The sequence below is a fragment of the Brassica rapa genome, chromosome A03 (genome assembly GCF_000309985.2).
Source record: "Brassica rapa cultivar Chiifu-401-42 chromosome A03, CAAS_Brap_v3.01, whole genome shotgun sequence".
NCBI lineage: Eukaryota > Viridiplantae > Streptophyta > Magnoliopsida > Brassicales > Brassicaceae > Brassica > Brassica rapa.
The window spans coordinates 8,961,584-8,978,103 of NC_024797.2; the positions used below are offsets into that span (position 1 = coordinate 8,961,584).

A 16,520-nucleotide genomic window follows, 5' to 3' on the forward strand; every position below is an offset into this window, starting at 1 on the left:
ATACGACATGTAATCAAGTATTGTTTCGGTATCGGTAAAACAAAAACATGAGCCTTTGTAGTGACACATATTAGCAAAGTATACAAGTGTTAGAAAACTTAATATTTTTGACTAAACACTAATAAATTTAAAATAATAAACTATATATGCCATCGATGAACTAATATTAACAAAGCCCAAAAAATATATAACCTTTTATATTTGATATATATATATATAAGCCTTTCATACCTACAAGAGAAGACATTTTGTTTTTGTATAAGAACAAATAAGACAGTATCAAATATTTTTGTAGATGACAATCATCATATTTTTCTTAAACTGTTTATCATGAAACATAAATATATTATTTAAATTATTTATTTAAATCATTAACTCATCTTAAGATCTTGGAAAACTTCTATTATATAATAATAAATAAAGCTATATCAAATATTTGTGGAGATGATATATTGTAGTTATCAAAATATATAAATATTATTAAAATTATTAATGAAAACCATTTACTAAACTTCAAATTATAGAAAACATATGGAAAACATGACAAATTAATAAAATTATTTCTCAAATAATAATATAGATTTCTAGTTGGACAAGGTTAGTACTAAATTGCTCTCTACAAAATGCCCTCCATATCTTTTATATATTGGAAATTGCCAAATTGCAAATAGCTGTTTTTCTATTTAAGTATTGATAATTAGTGGACTTCGCTTTAGTTCATAGGGGGACAATAATAATAACAAAAAAAACTATCATATGTATCATTAAATACACAAAAATTTCAATTGGTGAACAGTAATATCACTTACTATTTTTTTTCTAAATTAGAGTAACTTTATAATAGAGTGGATTATTGTTCTAATAATACTCTATTTTATAGTAAAAAATAGAGTGATGACAAAAAAAACAAGTTACTTTATATATTAGTAAATCTATTTTTTATTTTATTATAGAATGAAAAATAAAATACTATTAGATCATTTTATCTAAACTTTATTTTAGAGTGAGAAATATATTATGATTAAAAATATTTTTATATTTGCATATATGATTCAACAATTTGCTGTCCACATGGACGTATGATCAGATGGTACGACGGATTTGGAAAATTGCTAAACACACGAAACTCAAAATCTATCACTTAATAAGGTCTAATACATGTGAGAATATGAAGATTTTATATGATTCGTTTTCTGGTCTCTGGGATTAGTCGGGTCTTTGGGTTCGGACGAATAACAAAAAAAAAATCAAAAAGTTCTCTTTAAATCAATTTTCAAAATGCATCCCAAAAATGAACAATAAATAATTGGTCCCAACAAAATTGAACAATAAATAAACTGTAGTGCCACATGAATTTCAGGTCGGACCATAGTTAAAAAAATATATATAAACCTAAAGTCCACAGATGCTGATAATTTAATTAAAGGGAGTACCCAGCTGTAAAGCCTACAACTTTTCTATCTCATTTATGGTGCGGACCTTTATTTGTCATGCCCAATGCAGTTGTTATAGGAGTATTCGTATAATTTCAATTTTCAAGGAGAAGATAATTTGGTTAGTTACAAAATAAGAAGATAATTTGGTGTATACTCCTATTACATTTATTTTATTCTAACGGTTGATCCTGTTAATTCGTAAAAATATATCTACTGTTACAAAAAAAAATTAAACACTACTAAACTGTATAATTCGAGTTTAAAATGCTTTTCAATTGATGTCATTGAATAACTAGATCACCTAGGACTAGCATATAAATTACATAAATTTTTAAAACTAGACTTCTCACGTGTCTGTAATTTTATTTGAATGGAAGTTCGAATCTCCGAAAAAGTGTTTTAACATTTTCTCCCATATCCACTATCACTTGACCTCAACCAAAAGGATCATATTACATCGTGTATTCGTGTGTATATAATTAATGAGTAAATTATTCAGAGGATTATGTAAACGTGTGTACGTAGGACAAATAAATCGTTGGATTGGTACTTTGCGAACAGCTGCCTTAATTAATAAATTAACAAATTCGAAAATTATGTGAGGACGATAGAATCTTCTTTGTCTATCAATATCCGAACTATTTATAATTTATAGTCGTGATAGAACTGATTTGTCGATTTGTCTCGACTTATAACTGATTTGTCTTGACTTATACTATAGGTTATAGGTATGATCTTTTTCTTGATTTCAACATCGTTAGCATAAGTTTTTAAAAAGCTAAATAAGAAAGATGTTCAGACTAAAACCCGACTAGTCTTGCTCTTGCGGGTCGGCCCACCGACGATAAACAAGATTTATATAGAAACTAGAGATCTACAGCGTCTAACCACACGTGAAATTAATAATTTTGCATTTGAAGAAAATTGATTTCTGGCCTAAACTAACAAAGTGGCTTCTTATTTAGTAGAAACAAATAGACCACTAACGAGTGGTTCATAAGTTCACATTCCTACCACTGTTGTTTGATATTTCTAGAAATAATTAATCAACGATCGATTTCGTTCCATGCTCGGTAACGTTAAATGTAGAACATTGGGTGCTTTTGTTTATAGTTACCTATCATTAATATTCAGATTATGAATTCCGTTAAGTGCCAATCAGATTGTTATCACTAAAACCATATCTTACTGCTTTCAAATGTAGTTAACGTCATTATATATTACTTTTTCTTATCGACATGTAAAATCTCAGGATGTTACTATACAATTTTAAGTGGTGTTACGCAATATTTTGATTTTCTTCCAATCCTAACCTTCTTTTTAAAAATCTTTGAATCTATGACTCGCATACCATACCGATACTACAACTTACACATGTCAAAAATAAGAGCAAACCCAGCATCCCAGTTTTCCTCTTCCCACAACAGGTGGACCGAACCTACATGAATCATGACCCCAGTTTGATTCCTTCATGATGAAAAATTGATTTGTTCTTGCATTAAAAGAGTGCATGAGCACAATACAGTCCAGGTTGTTTATGTAATTAGTCCACAACTATACTCTTTAAAACTTACACGTAAACTCTAATTTTCAGGAGTCTTTTTAAGGCCCACTCTGAAATAATATGCCAACTACACTTTCTTTACAACACAACTTCCGTTACACAAAGACATGTCAATTATAACTCAATATGAAGAGAAACCAAAACCGTTTTGTTTTGGTCTAGGATTTCTCCAAAAACCGGTTTAAATCGAGTTTTTTTTTAACACTGGTCAAATCTCAAATACATCATCATATAATCTCTGATCATTTAGATATGATTATCAACTATGTATAACACATGTGATATTGATGAATAATATTTCCACTATACACTTTAATTCTCCCTGTAAGATTTGGATCGACGTACGATTATGAATGTACAACATTAGATGTGAATTTTTTAGTCCAGCTTAAATCTAGTTTCCTCTTTCCAGATTATTTTTGTAACCATAAAACCAATGTTTGGTTTGGGATGTTTTGATAAAATATTAAGAAGAAAACTTTATTTTATTTTTCAAGATGCTAGAAAATAACCAAATCCAAGCATTGACTCTTTATCCAATGTCATACCCTTTGTCTATAACTGTTCCTCACCATTCACTGATAGAAAGATAACCTTTTATTACGTGATTCTGAATTCCACATAGGTAGAGATAGAGAGAGAACAAATAAAAGTTTAAATTAAATTTTATCTCCATGGCTGCTGAGAAGAAGAAACACTTACGTGAGCTTCTTGAAGATGACCAAGAACCTTTTCATCTCAACCATTACATAGCCGACCTTCGATCACAGATGGGTTACTCCGATTTGCGTGTCAAGAAACTAAAGCCCCAAAACGCAGCCGTTCTACCTCCTGGTTTCTTCACATGCGGCGAGAGCTCTTGTTTCTTGGCAACTCATCATACTAATAAATCTCCTCTCTTTGAACTCCGGTCGCCGTCGAAGAAGGAATCTAGTGACGGTCAAGTTTTCCTTCGTATTCCTGCGAGAACCGCCGCAATTCTACTAGAAGCGGCGACGAGGATACAGAAGCAGCAGTCAGAGAAGGCTAACAAGACTAACAACAGAGGAAACGCGTTTGGGTTGTTCGGGTCCGTTTTGAAGCGGTTGACAAACCGTAAAGCAAAACCGCGTTCGGATAACGCTGATAAGTGCTTTTGTGAGAGCCCTTTTCATTTCGTTCTCCATGCAACTCCTTCTACTTCCAGTCAACAGACTCCACAGTTCACGTCGACGGCTACTTCTCCGGCACGACGTAGTACAGAGGTTTTCTCTCAATCTATCAACTAATCATCGTTATACAGGAAAAGTTCGAAAATTTTATAGGACTGTTAAACAAATAGTATTAATTTTATATCAGATTGCCAAATAATCCTAATTCTTACGCCATAAAATCCAAATTATACTCTAAAATATTATTAACCCTAAACCATAACATTTCAAATTTATAAGTGTAATAGTAAATTCCAAATAATTACGAAAATAGTCTTAATTATTATCAATTATCAAGATAATCATAAATTTAAACCATAAACTCCAAATTACAATCTAAAATCCAAAATCCAAAATTATAAACCATAACATTTCAAATTTGTAAATGTAGTGGTAAATTCCAAAAAATGCCATATTTTCTTAGTTTGAAATATTTAACAACTTTATATTTGAATTTTCAGGTGTTTCATTTATGTCCTAAATAAATCCACTGGTAGTTAATATACATGAGTCATAAATTACCATTCAGTGATAGAAAAAAAAAAGTTAAAGACATTCTATAGAAAAACTGAAAAAACATCTGACTAGAGCAGAGACACACATGGCTGGCTGAAAATTGCCTGTTTGATATGACTGATTCATGTAAATTCTTCAGGAGTACGGTAAATATGTTAACATATATGAGTCATAAATTACCATTCACTTTATAATGAAAATTGCCTGTTTGATATGCCCATGTCCTTGATTGTTCACCTGTCGCAGAGTCTTGATGTGGTGGGGGTGTTTATGTCATTTTGTATTTCCCCACTATGATGATTGTTGCATCTCACTTAGTTCAACTATAAAGTTTTCTAACCAATTAGTTCTCTGGCAAGTTACCCAAAACACATTTTCTACCATTTAATTCAGTAGGTTTAAGTCTTAAATGTGAACCAAAACTTGTGTTAGCTAGTCTTAGAAAATGTCAGTATCAAGGTTTTGTAAAAAGTTGCAATCCTTTTAGGGAAATATATGTCGCACAAAATTTTAAAAAGTTGCCCTATTTCAATATTTGTGGTTGTAGTAGTATAAAGAAAATGCATGGTAAGAAGTTAAAATAAGTAATTGAGTAGTAATGAATCTAGATAAATACAACCTTTATGGATATAAACTTGAATAGCTAAATTTAGTTGATCCAAATCCAGATATAGTAAGAGACAAAAAATGGTGAAACAGAAAGTGTTTTTAAATGAGTTGTAACAGGATGAAGATAGCGATGAGACAGAGAGCTTAGAGAAAGTGAGAGGACAAGACGAAGAAGATAAAGAAGAGGAAGACAAGGAACAATGTAGCCCTGTTTCTGTACTTGACCCTCTTGAGAAAGAAGAGGACCACCACCAACGAGAGGTGCCTGACCATCTCAATCTCCTCTCGTGCAGCTTTGAAGTTGTACAACGTGAGTAACCAATCTTTCGTCACATCACATGGGCCAAAGGAAATGGAAACATAAATTAAAATTGGTCCCCGAGTCTTTTTAAGGGTTTTGAAATCGTTTTATGTTTTGACTAAATAGGGACGAAAAGGCGGCGGCTACTCAAGAAGCTTTGTAGATTCGAGAAGTTGGCAGGGATGGACCCAGTAGACCTCGAAGGGAAGATGTCAGAAGAACAAGAAGAAGAGAATGAGGAGAGCGTGGAAGACGATAACATGAGGGTTTATGATTTGGCTGAAGAATATGAGGACATGGATGAAGCCATGGCACGAGAGAGCGGATGGGTGGAAGAGGAGAGGACGAAGAAGTGGAGGATGATGAATGCATGGAGGCTAGGAATGGGTGCGGAGGAAGCCGCGGAGGCGGTGGTGCAGAAAGATATAAGAGGGGAGGCCGGAGAATGGACAAGACACGGTGGAGAAGTGGAGGAGGCTGTGTCGGAAATCGAGCTCTCTATCTTCATCTTCTTGATTGATGAATTTTCCCACGAACTTGTCTCCTCCTTCATGAACGAATAATGAATTTTATTAGAGAAAGGAAAGTTACTAGATTTCTAGATATCTTTGACTTGGTTAACCTATATTAACATCCATAACGCTAGTGTCCTAGATTTTCTTCATTTCTTGTTGCTTAGAACGCTTCCAAAAAGTGTCACAATGTTAATATTCTTGGTCAACCATATGTATATTCTCTTGTACAAATCTTTCAATGAATGTTTTCTTGGGAAAACTTAATTTTATTTTTTATTTGGTAGTCAAAACATTTTCTTATTTACAAAGTTCAACGTCTCGAATTAGTATCTATGTTTGATATTTCCTTTGTTTTTTGCTAAGTCTGTGGAAGAAGACTCGGTCGATTTATCCGTATTCTTCCTTATTTAAATCATGCCTTGAGCCTTACAAACGGTATACACATATCAATTCCTGAATAAAACACCGATTAATTTTGACATTTCCCTTCTACTGCTTTCAAAATTGTTATTTGTCACATTTTCTATTTTCACGAGCGTATTAATAAGCAACAAAACACCGTTCTCTAATCCTACAGACCAGACAAGTTGTCGTGAAGAGATTCAAGGGATGATTCAAGATCACGAGCGTTCTAAGGTTGACATGCGCGTTAATAATCACATGACGCGCTCTCGAGAGGGCAGTCTAGTCGAGGAGGCCATCGTAAAGCTTCAGAGGTTCAAAGTACGTACGGTTAACATCTTGGTGGGAGGAGAAGCTAATGAACAGAAGAAGTAAAAGAAGTACCAACCTTTGAATTCATTCATTCATCTCCAACCAACAAGACTTAAATATCCATTGCTCATCATTTTTCTTGTGGGCTACTTGGATTGCTATTAAATTTCAAAAGGCCCATATAGTTGAAATATATTTAGACCTTTCGTACATGTGCATGTGTAATGTGTATGCATCAATTTCTTCCATACATATAAAAGTGTTATAATTTTGTCAAGTGTTAAGTTAAAGAAGTTATTTTTGTTTTAGCAATTTTTTTGTTTTGTGTAGTTGACAAGCTTCTCCAGTGCACGAAAACAAATTCAAAACTTTAGGAATTCGATTCTAGCAGCAGTATGCAAAAAAAAAGAAAAAAAAGTAGTACTTAACTAATAAAATGTTATCAACTCTTTTGGTAGAATAACTAAAGTATTTCCGTTTGCTTTCCGATTTTATTAAATTTACTACTTCGGAGTCTTCCAGATTTATATTAGGTCAAATACCAAAATGTTACGTACGTAAGAGCAGCCACAATGGTTAAAAACTTTAAAAAGTTCTTAAGCAAAAATAAATAAATTAATATTTTAATATAAATTAATTTTTTAACTAAATTTTTAAATATAAATTAATTGTTTAACTAAATTTTAATCTAAAAAATATAATTACTTCAATCACAAAATGACAAGTGTACCCTGAGTTTCCAACGAAGTTCTTCAAAACTGTTAATTTGGAACTTCCTTCTTTTCTTTTTTTCTTTAGGTTTGATTATTTTCAATTTTTTTATTATAAAATACCCATGTTAGATATTTTCATTGAAGGTTTCTAAGTCTTTATTTAATAAAAAAATATAAAAATGTGGAATGGATCATTTTAACTGGTCAATATAAGGTTAGACTTAACACATCTATGTCTCGAAAAGACTTTTAATAAAAGCATTAATTAATGTAGAAAGAAAACTACATATAAAAAATCAGCAAGGTTATGATTCGATTATGACTCCTATCCACAATCAACTTGTGTGCTATCCTCACCAAACCCATTTAGCATCTTTTCATTCTTCTAACTATCTATGTATCGTCGACCTCGAGTTATTTGCAAATATTTTCTTTATCTGTTTGCTAGGGCTATATATATAATATATATATGCAATGCTCAAGTTCATTCTCCAAGTTACTTAGGTAACAAAAATAAATAATAATACGGTTCAAAAAATTATATTTTCATCAAAATTTTCTAGGCCAAAATTCAAACTATATCGAAATTTGAATTACCATGAAGAGATATGATGTGGTGGTCCATTAATATATGTTGCAACTAGAATCATTCCATAGCATTGGTGACCATTACGTGATTTTTTTTTTTACATTCACTTTCACAAGCACACTCGAAATGGGTTACGGTGCAAATTGTTTTCATACTTCTGTGAAATTAGCTTTGGATTATAGGAAGTATATATTACAAACATCAGTTATATCAACAACTGTTTGATGCCAAGCCTTATGAAAAAATTATCCATCTGTAAACTAAACAAAGTAGTATCGCTCAAGGCATTGACTGCGATAACATTTGGAATTAATTTACATCATGACTAGATTGTAAGACAATAATCTTAAGGCAAAAACTTTAATACAGTACGACCTTATCTGACCGTCTTAACGGGGCCTAACCGTGCATGCAATGCAATGCATCACTAGACACTGTTTCCTTATTTCGTACATACATATAGATAATATATATAAACAGTACACACTCACATACTTATATATATATATATATAATATGGTTGATTAGTTTAGTTATCAAGGAAAACTCCACAAGTAATCGTCTGCCCCTGTGTAACCATAACCGTCGGAAGCAGCATCAAAGGTAGGTTGACGAGGCGGGCTGAGAAGCATTCCTTCAGCCATGTTCATGAGCATATTAGGCATGTCAAATATGAAATCCTCGTCCATGAATCCATATGTATCCTCATAACTACCATTCATCATCATCACGTTACTCCGTTCCACACTGCTTGTTGCGCTGTTGTTATTGGTCATGACAATGGCATCCCTAGCAGCACCAAAAGCAGCGGCGGCTGAAGCGGCTGCGGCTTGGATGTCTCGTGGAGACATGGTGGCTGGGACAGGGAAAGATGAAGCTGAGTTTGGAAAGTTGAGTTCAGTTTGAGTTCCTTTGAGTGCTAGAGCAGCCACATCATAGGCTATTGCCGCCATCTCCGGGGTCGAGAATGTTCCTAACCAGATACGGTTAGGTGTTCTCGGCTCACGTATCTCGGACACCCATTTGTCTGAGTTCTTTCGTTGTCTCACTCCCTTGTACAAAGGGTGGCGGCCACCATTTTCTTTGGAGGTTCCTGGCATATATATTGATAATGAGAATTAGAGGTTTGAGGAGAGATGTGTGTGAGTTTGATGAAGGAGAGGATGAGATCGAAGCCATTTTATGGGGGGAGTTAAGTTAGTTGTAGAGTGAAGTAGTGAAGAGAAGAGAGTGAACCAAGTGCAAACCAGTTATGGATGAAGAGATTAGGGTTTGGAAGGGAGTGATCACAGCTCTTTGATGATGAAGTTAAAGCTGTAAAGACATACTTTTAATTGCTTCTCTGGTTGTAAAATCGCGTTTTTAGGTGGTGGTCAAATAAGTCGCAGTGTATATATGCCCGTTTCTATTGAAAGTGGTAGTTTTCGTTATCTCAGGTTCATGAATTAATACATAATATATATAAATGTCATTCATGATCTTGACATCACTTTATTTTATAAACACTTTAATTAGAAGTTGGACTACTTACTTTTGCTTGAAATAAAACTAGGTAAATGACGCTTCAATGTGGCAGAATTACTCACACACATATATATAATATGTTATTCACCCTATAAATATATAATATATATTGCGTACTTTGGGGGTGAATGGTTATTCCAGAATAGAAATGAATATATAGTTGACTTGGGGAGGAATACTTATATAGTAATCACATCTTAAGAGTGTTTTAGAAATGCTAAGAAACAATTAGTGAGTGCATCGCTTTTTAGGTCAATTTATTTAATTAAGGCTTTATCACTCCGATCCACTAGACATTATTATATTGTAATAGACTTTCTTTATTAATCTCAACAAAGCTTGTCAAATCCATTAGGGTAAGAAATCAATTTCACGTCTCGATATACCGTGGGATATGTCCGCATCAGCTCCACATATATATATATATATATATATATATATATATATATATATATATATATATATTAAAAATTTCACCTATTAAGGCTTCAATGGCATGCAGATAAAAAAATACAGAGAATTTGATGTCAAACATTTTACATGTAAAAACAGTAAATTTTCAGTGGCTCAGATAGTAAAACTAAGCATGGTGCACCCATAATATCACTGGTTCAATTCCTCTTTCATGTATATTTAATTTTTATTACTAGTGATGCACCCAGTTGAAAAGACTTCTAGATTCGCCCCTGCATGTATAGACATCTTCTAAGTGAATTATATGGTGTCTAAATATGTTCTCTAGCTATAATATTTTGTTGAAAACATTGGGAATGATTATACTACTTTGTAAATGGAATGATCGAGGACTAACTTAATGTTTGTTCAACAAAGTCAAATTGTTTTGTAAACCTTTTCTTTTGATCTTAGTCTCATGCTATATATACTCTTAAAGGAAGCGTGTATTCTGGAAGCAGTCGGTAAATCCTTTCGGCATAAAAATAGTGGCAATGTCAAAGGACTCCGACAAGTTTGCAAGTAGCTCAATATAATGATAGTACAACTTCTACTATACAATTTCGGTAGAAGTTCGGATATTTTTTCTTGAATTAGTGTACACATTTTAAATGTATTGGATCTTCTTAACAGATCAATAAAAAGTAGATTACTGAGGAAAATTTTAATTCCAATAGAAAGAGTGAATTTCTTATTGCATTGAAATGTGTAAAGCATGACAGGTAAGCGTGTTGTGTAGCAAGTCTTAACATGTCGGCTACTTGTAGGCCTGTAGCAAACATATTGCAGTTTGGGCTCCAAAGTTGTAAGCCCAACAATTTTCGTCAACCTCTTCTAATCTCTGGAGTTCCATAACAGTCTCTTTAATCACCCTACCTAATAATTGCCGATCAGTATTTACATTTTTTAATCTAGTTTTAGTCAGATGAAAATTTCTAGAAAACAGTGAACATTTGCAAAATTTGACTTTGAGATCTTGGAACAGAAATTAGATCTGATAGTTATGTGAGACTAATGAGTAGTCCATTGAAAGAAAAACTGCGACTCATCACATTATTTTTGAGTGGTACTTTTAAGAATCATCAAATTCTTTTGGACTCTTTCTTCTTTACATTTTTCATATCTGCCTTTTTAGGCTGATAAATAAGGTTACATACATTTATTTGAGGCATAATTCGTCTACCACGTACGGTTTAGAATATAAATTCAGTTTTGATTACGTGATAGTGAAGGCAAACTTCCACGCTATCAAACCCAGCCATAGATTGTGACAATTCTTTAAGTAGATAGTTCCTTTCTCCTTTTTTCTTTCTTTTAATAAAGAAAAGAGAAGAGGATTGTTACATAAATCCCGTGAAAAAAAATGGAAAATTCATGACAGATGAGTCCTCGTGAAACTTCCCCAAATAAACACAGACAACGTAAAAAAAAATGAGGACTTAAATCTAATAGCTGTCTGGAGAGGATTTATCATTTTTGGGGTGGGATCTACATGCTGCATTCAAAGTGAACTTGTGACTTTGTGAGGGAGTTCCTAGCGCTCATAAACTTGTGGGGTTGTCACTTGGTTGATTTTTTGTTCGTCACAGGAGCTAGGAGCTGGCTTTCGACTTGGATCTTAATTGAAAAAGGGTCTTTATGCTTATCTTCGTACCTTTGGACATGCATGCGAGAAAGCAAATGGTCAAAATTAAAAGTGTACACGACGGACGAAAGGTAGGTGAATTATCTGGTGTTTCACGTCAAACAGAAACCACACGACTAGTAAAAAACAGACAAATGATAGTTGGTTTTAAACCGGGTCTAAAGACACGTGATCCATGATTAAATTTACTGTTCAAAATTTTGGAATCATACTCTCATCGAAACTTGAAAATAAATAATACATGGCGTTTGATGATAAGAAAGAGTATCACCATTGGTGAATCTTTCAATAAGTTTTTAACCATTAAAAAGATAATTTTGATCATTATCAATAGCTCAATTTATCAATAGTTCTACACAGGGTTGTTCCAGAGATTTATAGAACTTGAAACAATTATAGATTAAGAGTCGGATGATCTAAACGTGTAAGTTTTTGATAATTTCAGACCATATGATCTTATATTAACAATTGAGAGTCAATGCAGATGTTAAACAAGAACATCTACTTCAAATATCATGAAAACTTTATATATTAAAATCAGACAACGAAGAGTTATGTAAACGTCAAAACCATCCATATAACAAAGGGTTAAAAAATCAATGCATCAGTAATTTTTTTTTTTTACTTTTTAGAAACACAAATGACAAGAGAAAACGAATGTTTGGCTTCTCTTAACCCAATCTTCTTGTTCTCTTCTTCATCTTCCTCTAGCCACAATCTGCTATCCAATCCACTCCTCCTCCTGAACATAAACACAGCACACGGAGGAGAAGACGAGGAGGAAGAAGAGGACGAAGACGACGTCGTTTTAGAACCAGTCGAAGAAGACGACGCCGTTTCTTTGAAGAACCAGTCGTGCAAGTCCCACATCATATCGATAAGCATACCATCGAAGAACATCGTTTGGTTCCCTCTGAAGTTCCACTTGAGCTTCTTCACCTGAAACACTTTCCTCTTATCCACCCAAACCGACATCGTTTCAGGACTTTTTAGTTTCCATAAATACCCTTCCTCTCCACCCCCACCGCCACCACCACCACCTCCTCCTCCGCCGCCGCATTGTATCTGAATCTCGTGTTTACTCCCGGCGTCGGAGAATTTAGCTTTTGTCGAGAGCCAGCAACTCCCGGAGTATCTCTCCGTTCTCGAGACCCGCCACGACGACGTGTCTCGCCGGTCAACGTCGCCGACTCGGAGGACAACCTCGGAATTCACCACGACGGCGACGGAGAACCCTCTCGTCGGTTCAGGACCGCCGTTATCGTACTCAGCCTCCGTTAGATCCCAGAGGATCTCAGCGTTGAGTGAGCCGGAGGAAGAAGTCAGCTTTCTCGACCCTTTTGGTTTCTTTAGCGAAACGGAGTAAGACTTCGCCGGCGTTGTTGAGATAACGACGGTGAGATTATCCGACCAGGTGAGCGAAACAGAGACGGGTTTGTCGGAGGAGGATGTATAAGTGGTGGTTACCGTGTCGGGGATCGAAGGAGGTAATGTCGGAGAGATGTAGGTATGGTTTGAAGGACCTGAACAGTACGTGTCTGATACTTTAATGGCGTGTTCGCTGTAACAAGCCGCGAGACCTCTCATGATGATGAGAAAGAAAATGAAAGCTATTTTTCTGAGAAAGTTGGAAAGATGGAAACTTTAAGGAAAGATTTTGAAAAGGGTTATGGATGCTATACGTGTGATTAAAGAGAGATAAGAAATAGCTTGAGGAGGGAGACAAAGTTTTGAAAAGAAGATAAAGTTTTGGTGGAGTTTACAGATTCTGTCTTTTAGAGATTAGAGACGACGTGGAAGAACATAGACTTGACAGAGTGAATGGAACTTTTAAAAGAGAGGTTATTTTTCCGGGAGAAATGTAAAAATAAATAAAAACTGAGGAAGTTTTAATAAGATTTGGTACGGAAGAGTTGCAGAGAAGATATGGAGGAAGAAAGACAGAGATGAATTATTCTTGTTGTCTTGGATGTGTGTTCATTCGGGCATGTGAAGATGTCCATGTCTCTGCCCTCTGACTTTTTGAGTTTCATCCGGTCTGTAAAATATTAATTTTATTTTAAAACTTTAGTTGATGAAATTTAAAGAAATCGAATCATTAAATGTAAGTTAGATATGGCCATATGGGATTGAAAAAAATAAGCCAACGACAAGAGATCAAGAGGTATAATTATATAGTTTTGAAACCATGTTCCTTGCATTATCAGCATGTAATAATTTAATAAATTTTAGCCATTCCTGAATTTTTTGATCAAAAAAGATATTCCTGATTTTATCAACATGTATAATCCAACAACAGAGATTGATTTGAATGGTATATATTATTGTTAAGATATTTTTTCATCTTTTTGATAAAATAAAAGAAGAAGATTTTTTCATATATTTATATTCCAAGTCCTTGAGTATGCATTTTCTACACACATTTGATTGTTTGAAGTATGAACCTAAAAATTACTAATCACGGCTCCAAGCCTCCAACCATAATGATATACTAAAAACAGCTTTCTCTATTTCAGTTCAGTTTATTTATAAAAATCCATATTGTAAAAGAAAAAAAATTCTCTTGGGTCGTTATATAGACGTCTTTATGAAAACTCAACGAACGGACCATTGATAGCTCTTTTTCAGTCTACATTTATTTAGTTATTAATCCACATAAACAAGTTAATTTATAGTTGCCGCCAAAATGATAAATTAATAAATAGCTTGTTGCAAGAAAAACAAATTGAATAATGGTTTGACCTGGAATTATACAGGTTAGTTGTTGTAATAAGACGTGTGTGTTTGGTCTTTTAAATTCGTAAATCTAAGAAACATATTACCAAGTGACGTCTTCTAAAGTATGACAATTATGCAAATCTTACAAAAACGAACACACACGGGAGGTGAAGACTTGCATCACTGGACCTATCTGATTAAGCAATGACTAGTTAAATTTGCGAATAATCAAAACCCTTAGCTTATCCTCAATGAAATTGAAAAGGAAGCCTATCCGATTCAACATTAAATGTTGACCAGCTCTCATTCACGTGAACATTGGTGTGGGTTTCCCGAAAGGAAGGAAATGAGCTCCGCTCTCTTCTTTTTAGCTCTCACCCCCACCTACATACACAGCCCTATAACAACACTCCACACACTCAATTTAACTCTCACACCTTTTGCATTTCTCTCTTTCTCAAATTAAATGTTTGATTTTAATTTCCTCTTTCCCCATCCACTCTACAAGCAAGCAAATGGTTGTCATGAAGGCAACTTCTAACTACAACTACACTCCAAAATGAAATATGATAATAAAATCATTGCCAAGGTACTACATATTTGGCCTCATGGGTTGCTTCAGATGCCCATGATACGTAACCTGGCAAATCTATGTTCATAAGAAATCCGATTGCCCGCATATTCTTTTGCGACACATGAAAGAAAGGCATATAATGTGGAATGTGCATTACCGGGAAGGCTTCTTTGCTATTTTGTATTTCGTATAGAATGAAAAAAAAAAGAGAGAGACAAAGCATACATGAGAACTTTTTAAAAAAAATACTGCACATCTTTTTTTCTCTAACTCGAAGCTTGACACTTTTCTACAAAACTAGTATAATCATGAGAACTCACAAACCCGTTCCCCTGTGATGCTACCGCTTCCTCCAGGATAGGTTTATTGGCCTTCATATGGAGGTTACTCAAACCATTTCCTAGAAGAATGGAACCAAACGAGTAAGGAAAACGTAAAGGTGGATTTATGCTGAATTATAGAATGGAGTTTGAGATAGAACTAAGTTACCTGTTTGATTGCTCTCCCAATTTCCAGGGTCAGCAAAGAACTATTAGACAAACAATCTGTAAGCAATGGTAAGGTAAGAAGCTCCCTTGAACATCCATTGAGCCACTTCTTGCCTGAAATAGTCCTCAAACATCTCTCCACATAATATACATGCGCACTGGTTCTCATCAGCATCTACGGATGGACCATCTTCAACAACACTCTCGGGTTCACTCAGAACTTCCTCATATTCAGTAAACAGGTTCTAGGTCTCCAGGCTTTGCTGCTATCCAGTCCTCAGCCTTTGGAAACCAATCTTTACATTTACTTTTTGTGCCACTTAACTCAAGCTTCTTATCGTGCATCTCCATGTGTCTATCAAATTCTTCCTTTTGTTTAAGGCGAACAGCACAGGAGGTGCAGAGATGTGGAAGGTCATCAAAGAGACTATTAATCACACGAATGTAAATCGCATCAGATCATATTCATCGCTAAACTAAGATTTGGTTTACACGCTTCCACATATAGATATCTCTAAAACTAGATTTTGACCCGTGCAAAAGAAAAATAAAGATTATATCACGGTTTCCCTTAAATTTATATAGCTTGAAAAGAAAAATAAAATTATAACAAACGAACTGGAACAACTATCAACTATGTTGCATATGAATGTAAATCAAAATAAATGCAGGCTGTGGGGTTCGAACCCACGCGCACTTATGTGCAGAAGAACTTAAGTCTTCCCCCTTAACCACTCGGGCAAACCTGCTTTTGTTGAAACAAAGGAATATGTCATTAATAAAGAAAGTTTAGATTTTATCCCACAGCCAATACTCAAACCATTCCTCAGTTGCTTACTTTTTTATCCAAACAAAACTTTGTTTCAAGTTTTCAACGCTAAAGTGAACGATAAAACAGAGAAGACATACGATTCTGGTTACAATTTAAGATCTTCGATTCAAGTTGCTACCAGTGTCTAGACAGTTTGTAA

At 34.3% G+C, this 16,520-nt stretch overlaps 3 protein-coding genes and 1 non-coding gene across 4 annotated transcripts; 1 reads left to right on the forward strand and 3 right to left on the reverse strand.

The window, feature by feature from the left end:
- Positions 1–3,616: 3,616 nt before the first annotated feature.
- On the forward strand, positions 3,617–6,241 carry LOC103857625. Its single transcript, XM_009134837.3, has 3 exons — positions 3,617–4,244; positions 5,433–5,625; positions 5,743–6,241. Exons 1-3 carry the CDS (start codon positions 3,675–3,677, stop codon positions 6,177–6,179), a joined length of 1,200 nt encoding a protein of 399 aa, XP_009133085.1. The 5' UTR covers positions 3,617–3,674; the 3' UTR covers positions 6,180–6,241.
- A 788-nt stretch (positions 6,242–7,029) lies between these two features.
- Positions 7,030–12,027, reverse strand: LOC103857626 (ethylene-responsive transcription factor ERF024). Its single transcript, XM_033287188.1, has one exon. It carries the CDS (start codon positions 9,245–9,247, stop codon positions 8,684–8,686), a length of 564 nt encoding a protein of 187 aa, XP_033143079.1. The 5' UTR covers positions 9,248–12,027; the 3' UTR covers positions 7,030–8,683.
- Positions 12,028–12,282: 255 nt separating this feature from the next.
- LOC103857628 lies at positions 12,283–16,490 on the reverse strand. The gene has a single exon (XM_009134839.3). The coding sequence runs from the start codon at positions 13,354–13,356 to the stop codon at positions 12,391–12,393; it is 966 nt and encodes a 321-aa protein (XP_009133087.2). The 5' UTR covers positions 13,357–16,490; the 3' UTR covers positions 12,283–12,390.
- Positions 16,216–16,298, reverse strand: TRNAL-UAA. Its single transcript has one exon. It is a non-coding gene; the product is annotated as a tRNA-Leu (tRNA).
- Positions 16,491–16,520: the final 30 nt, after the last annotated feature.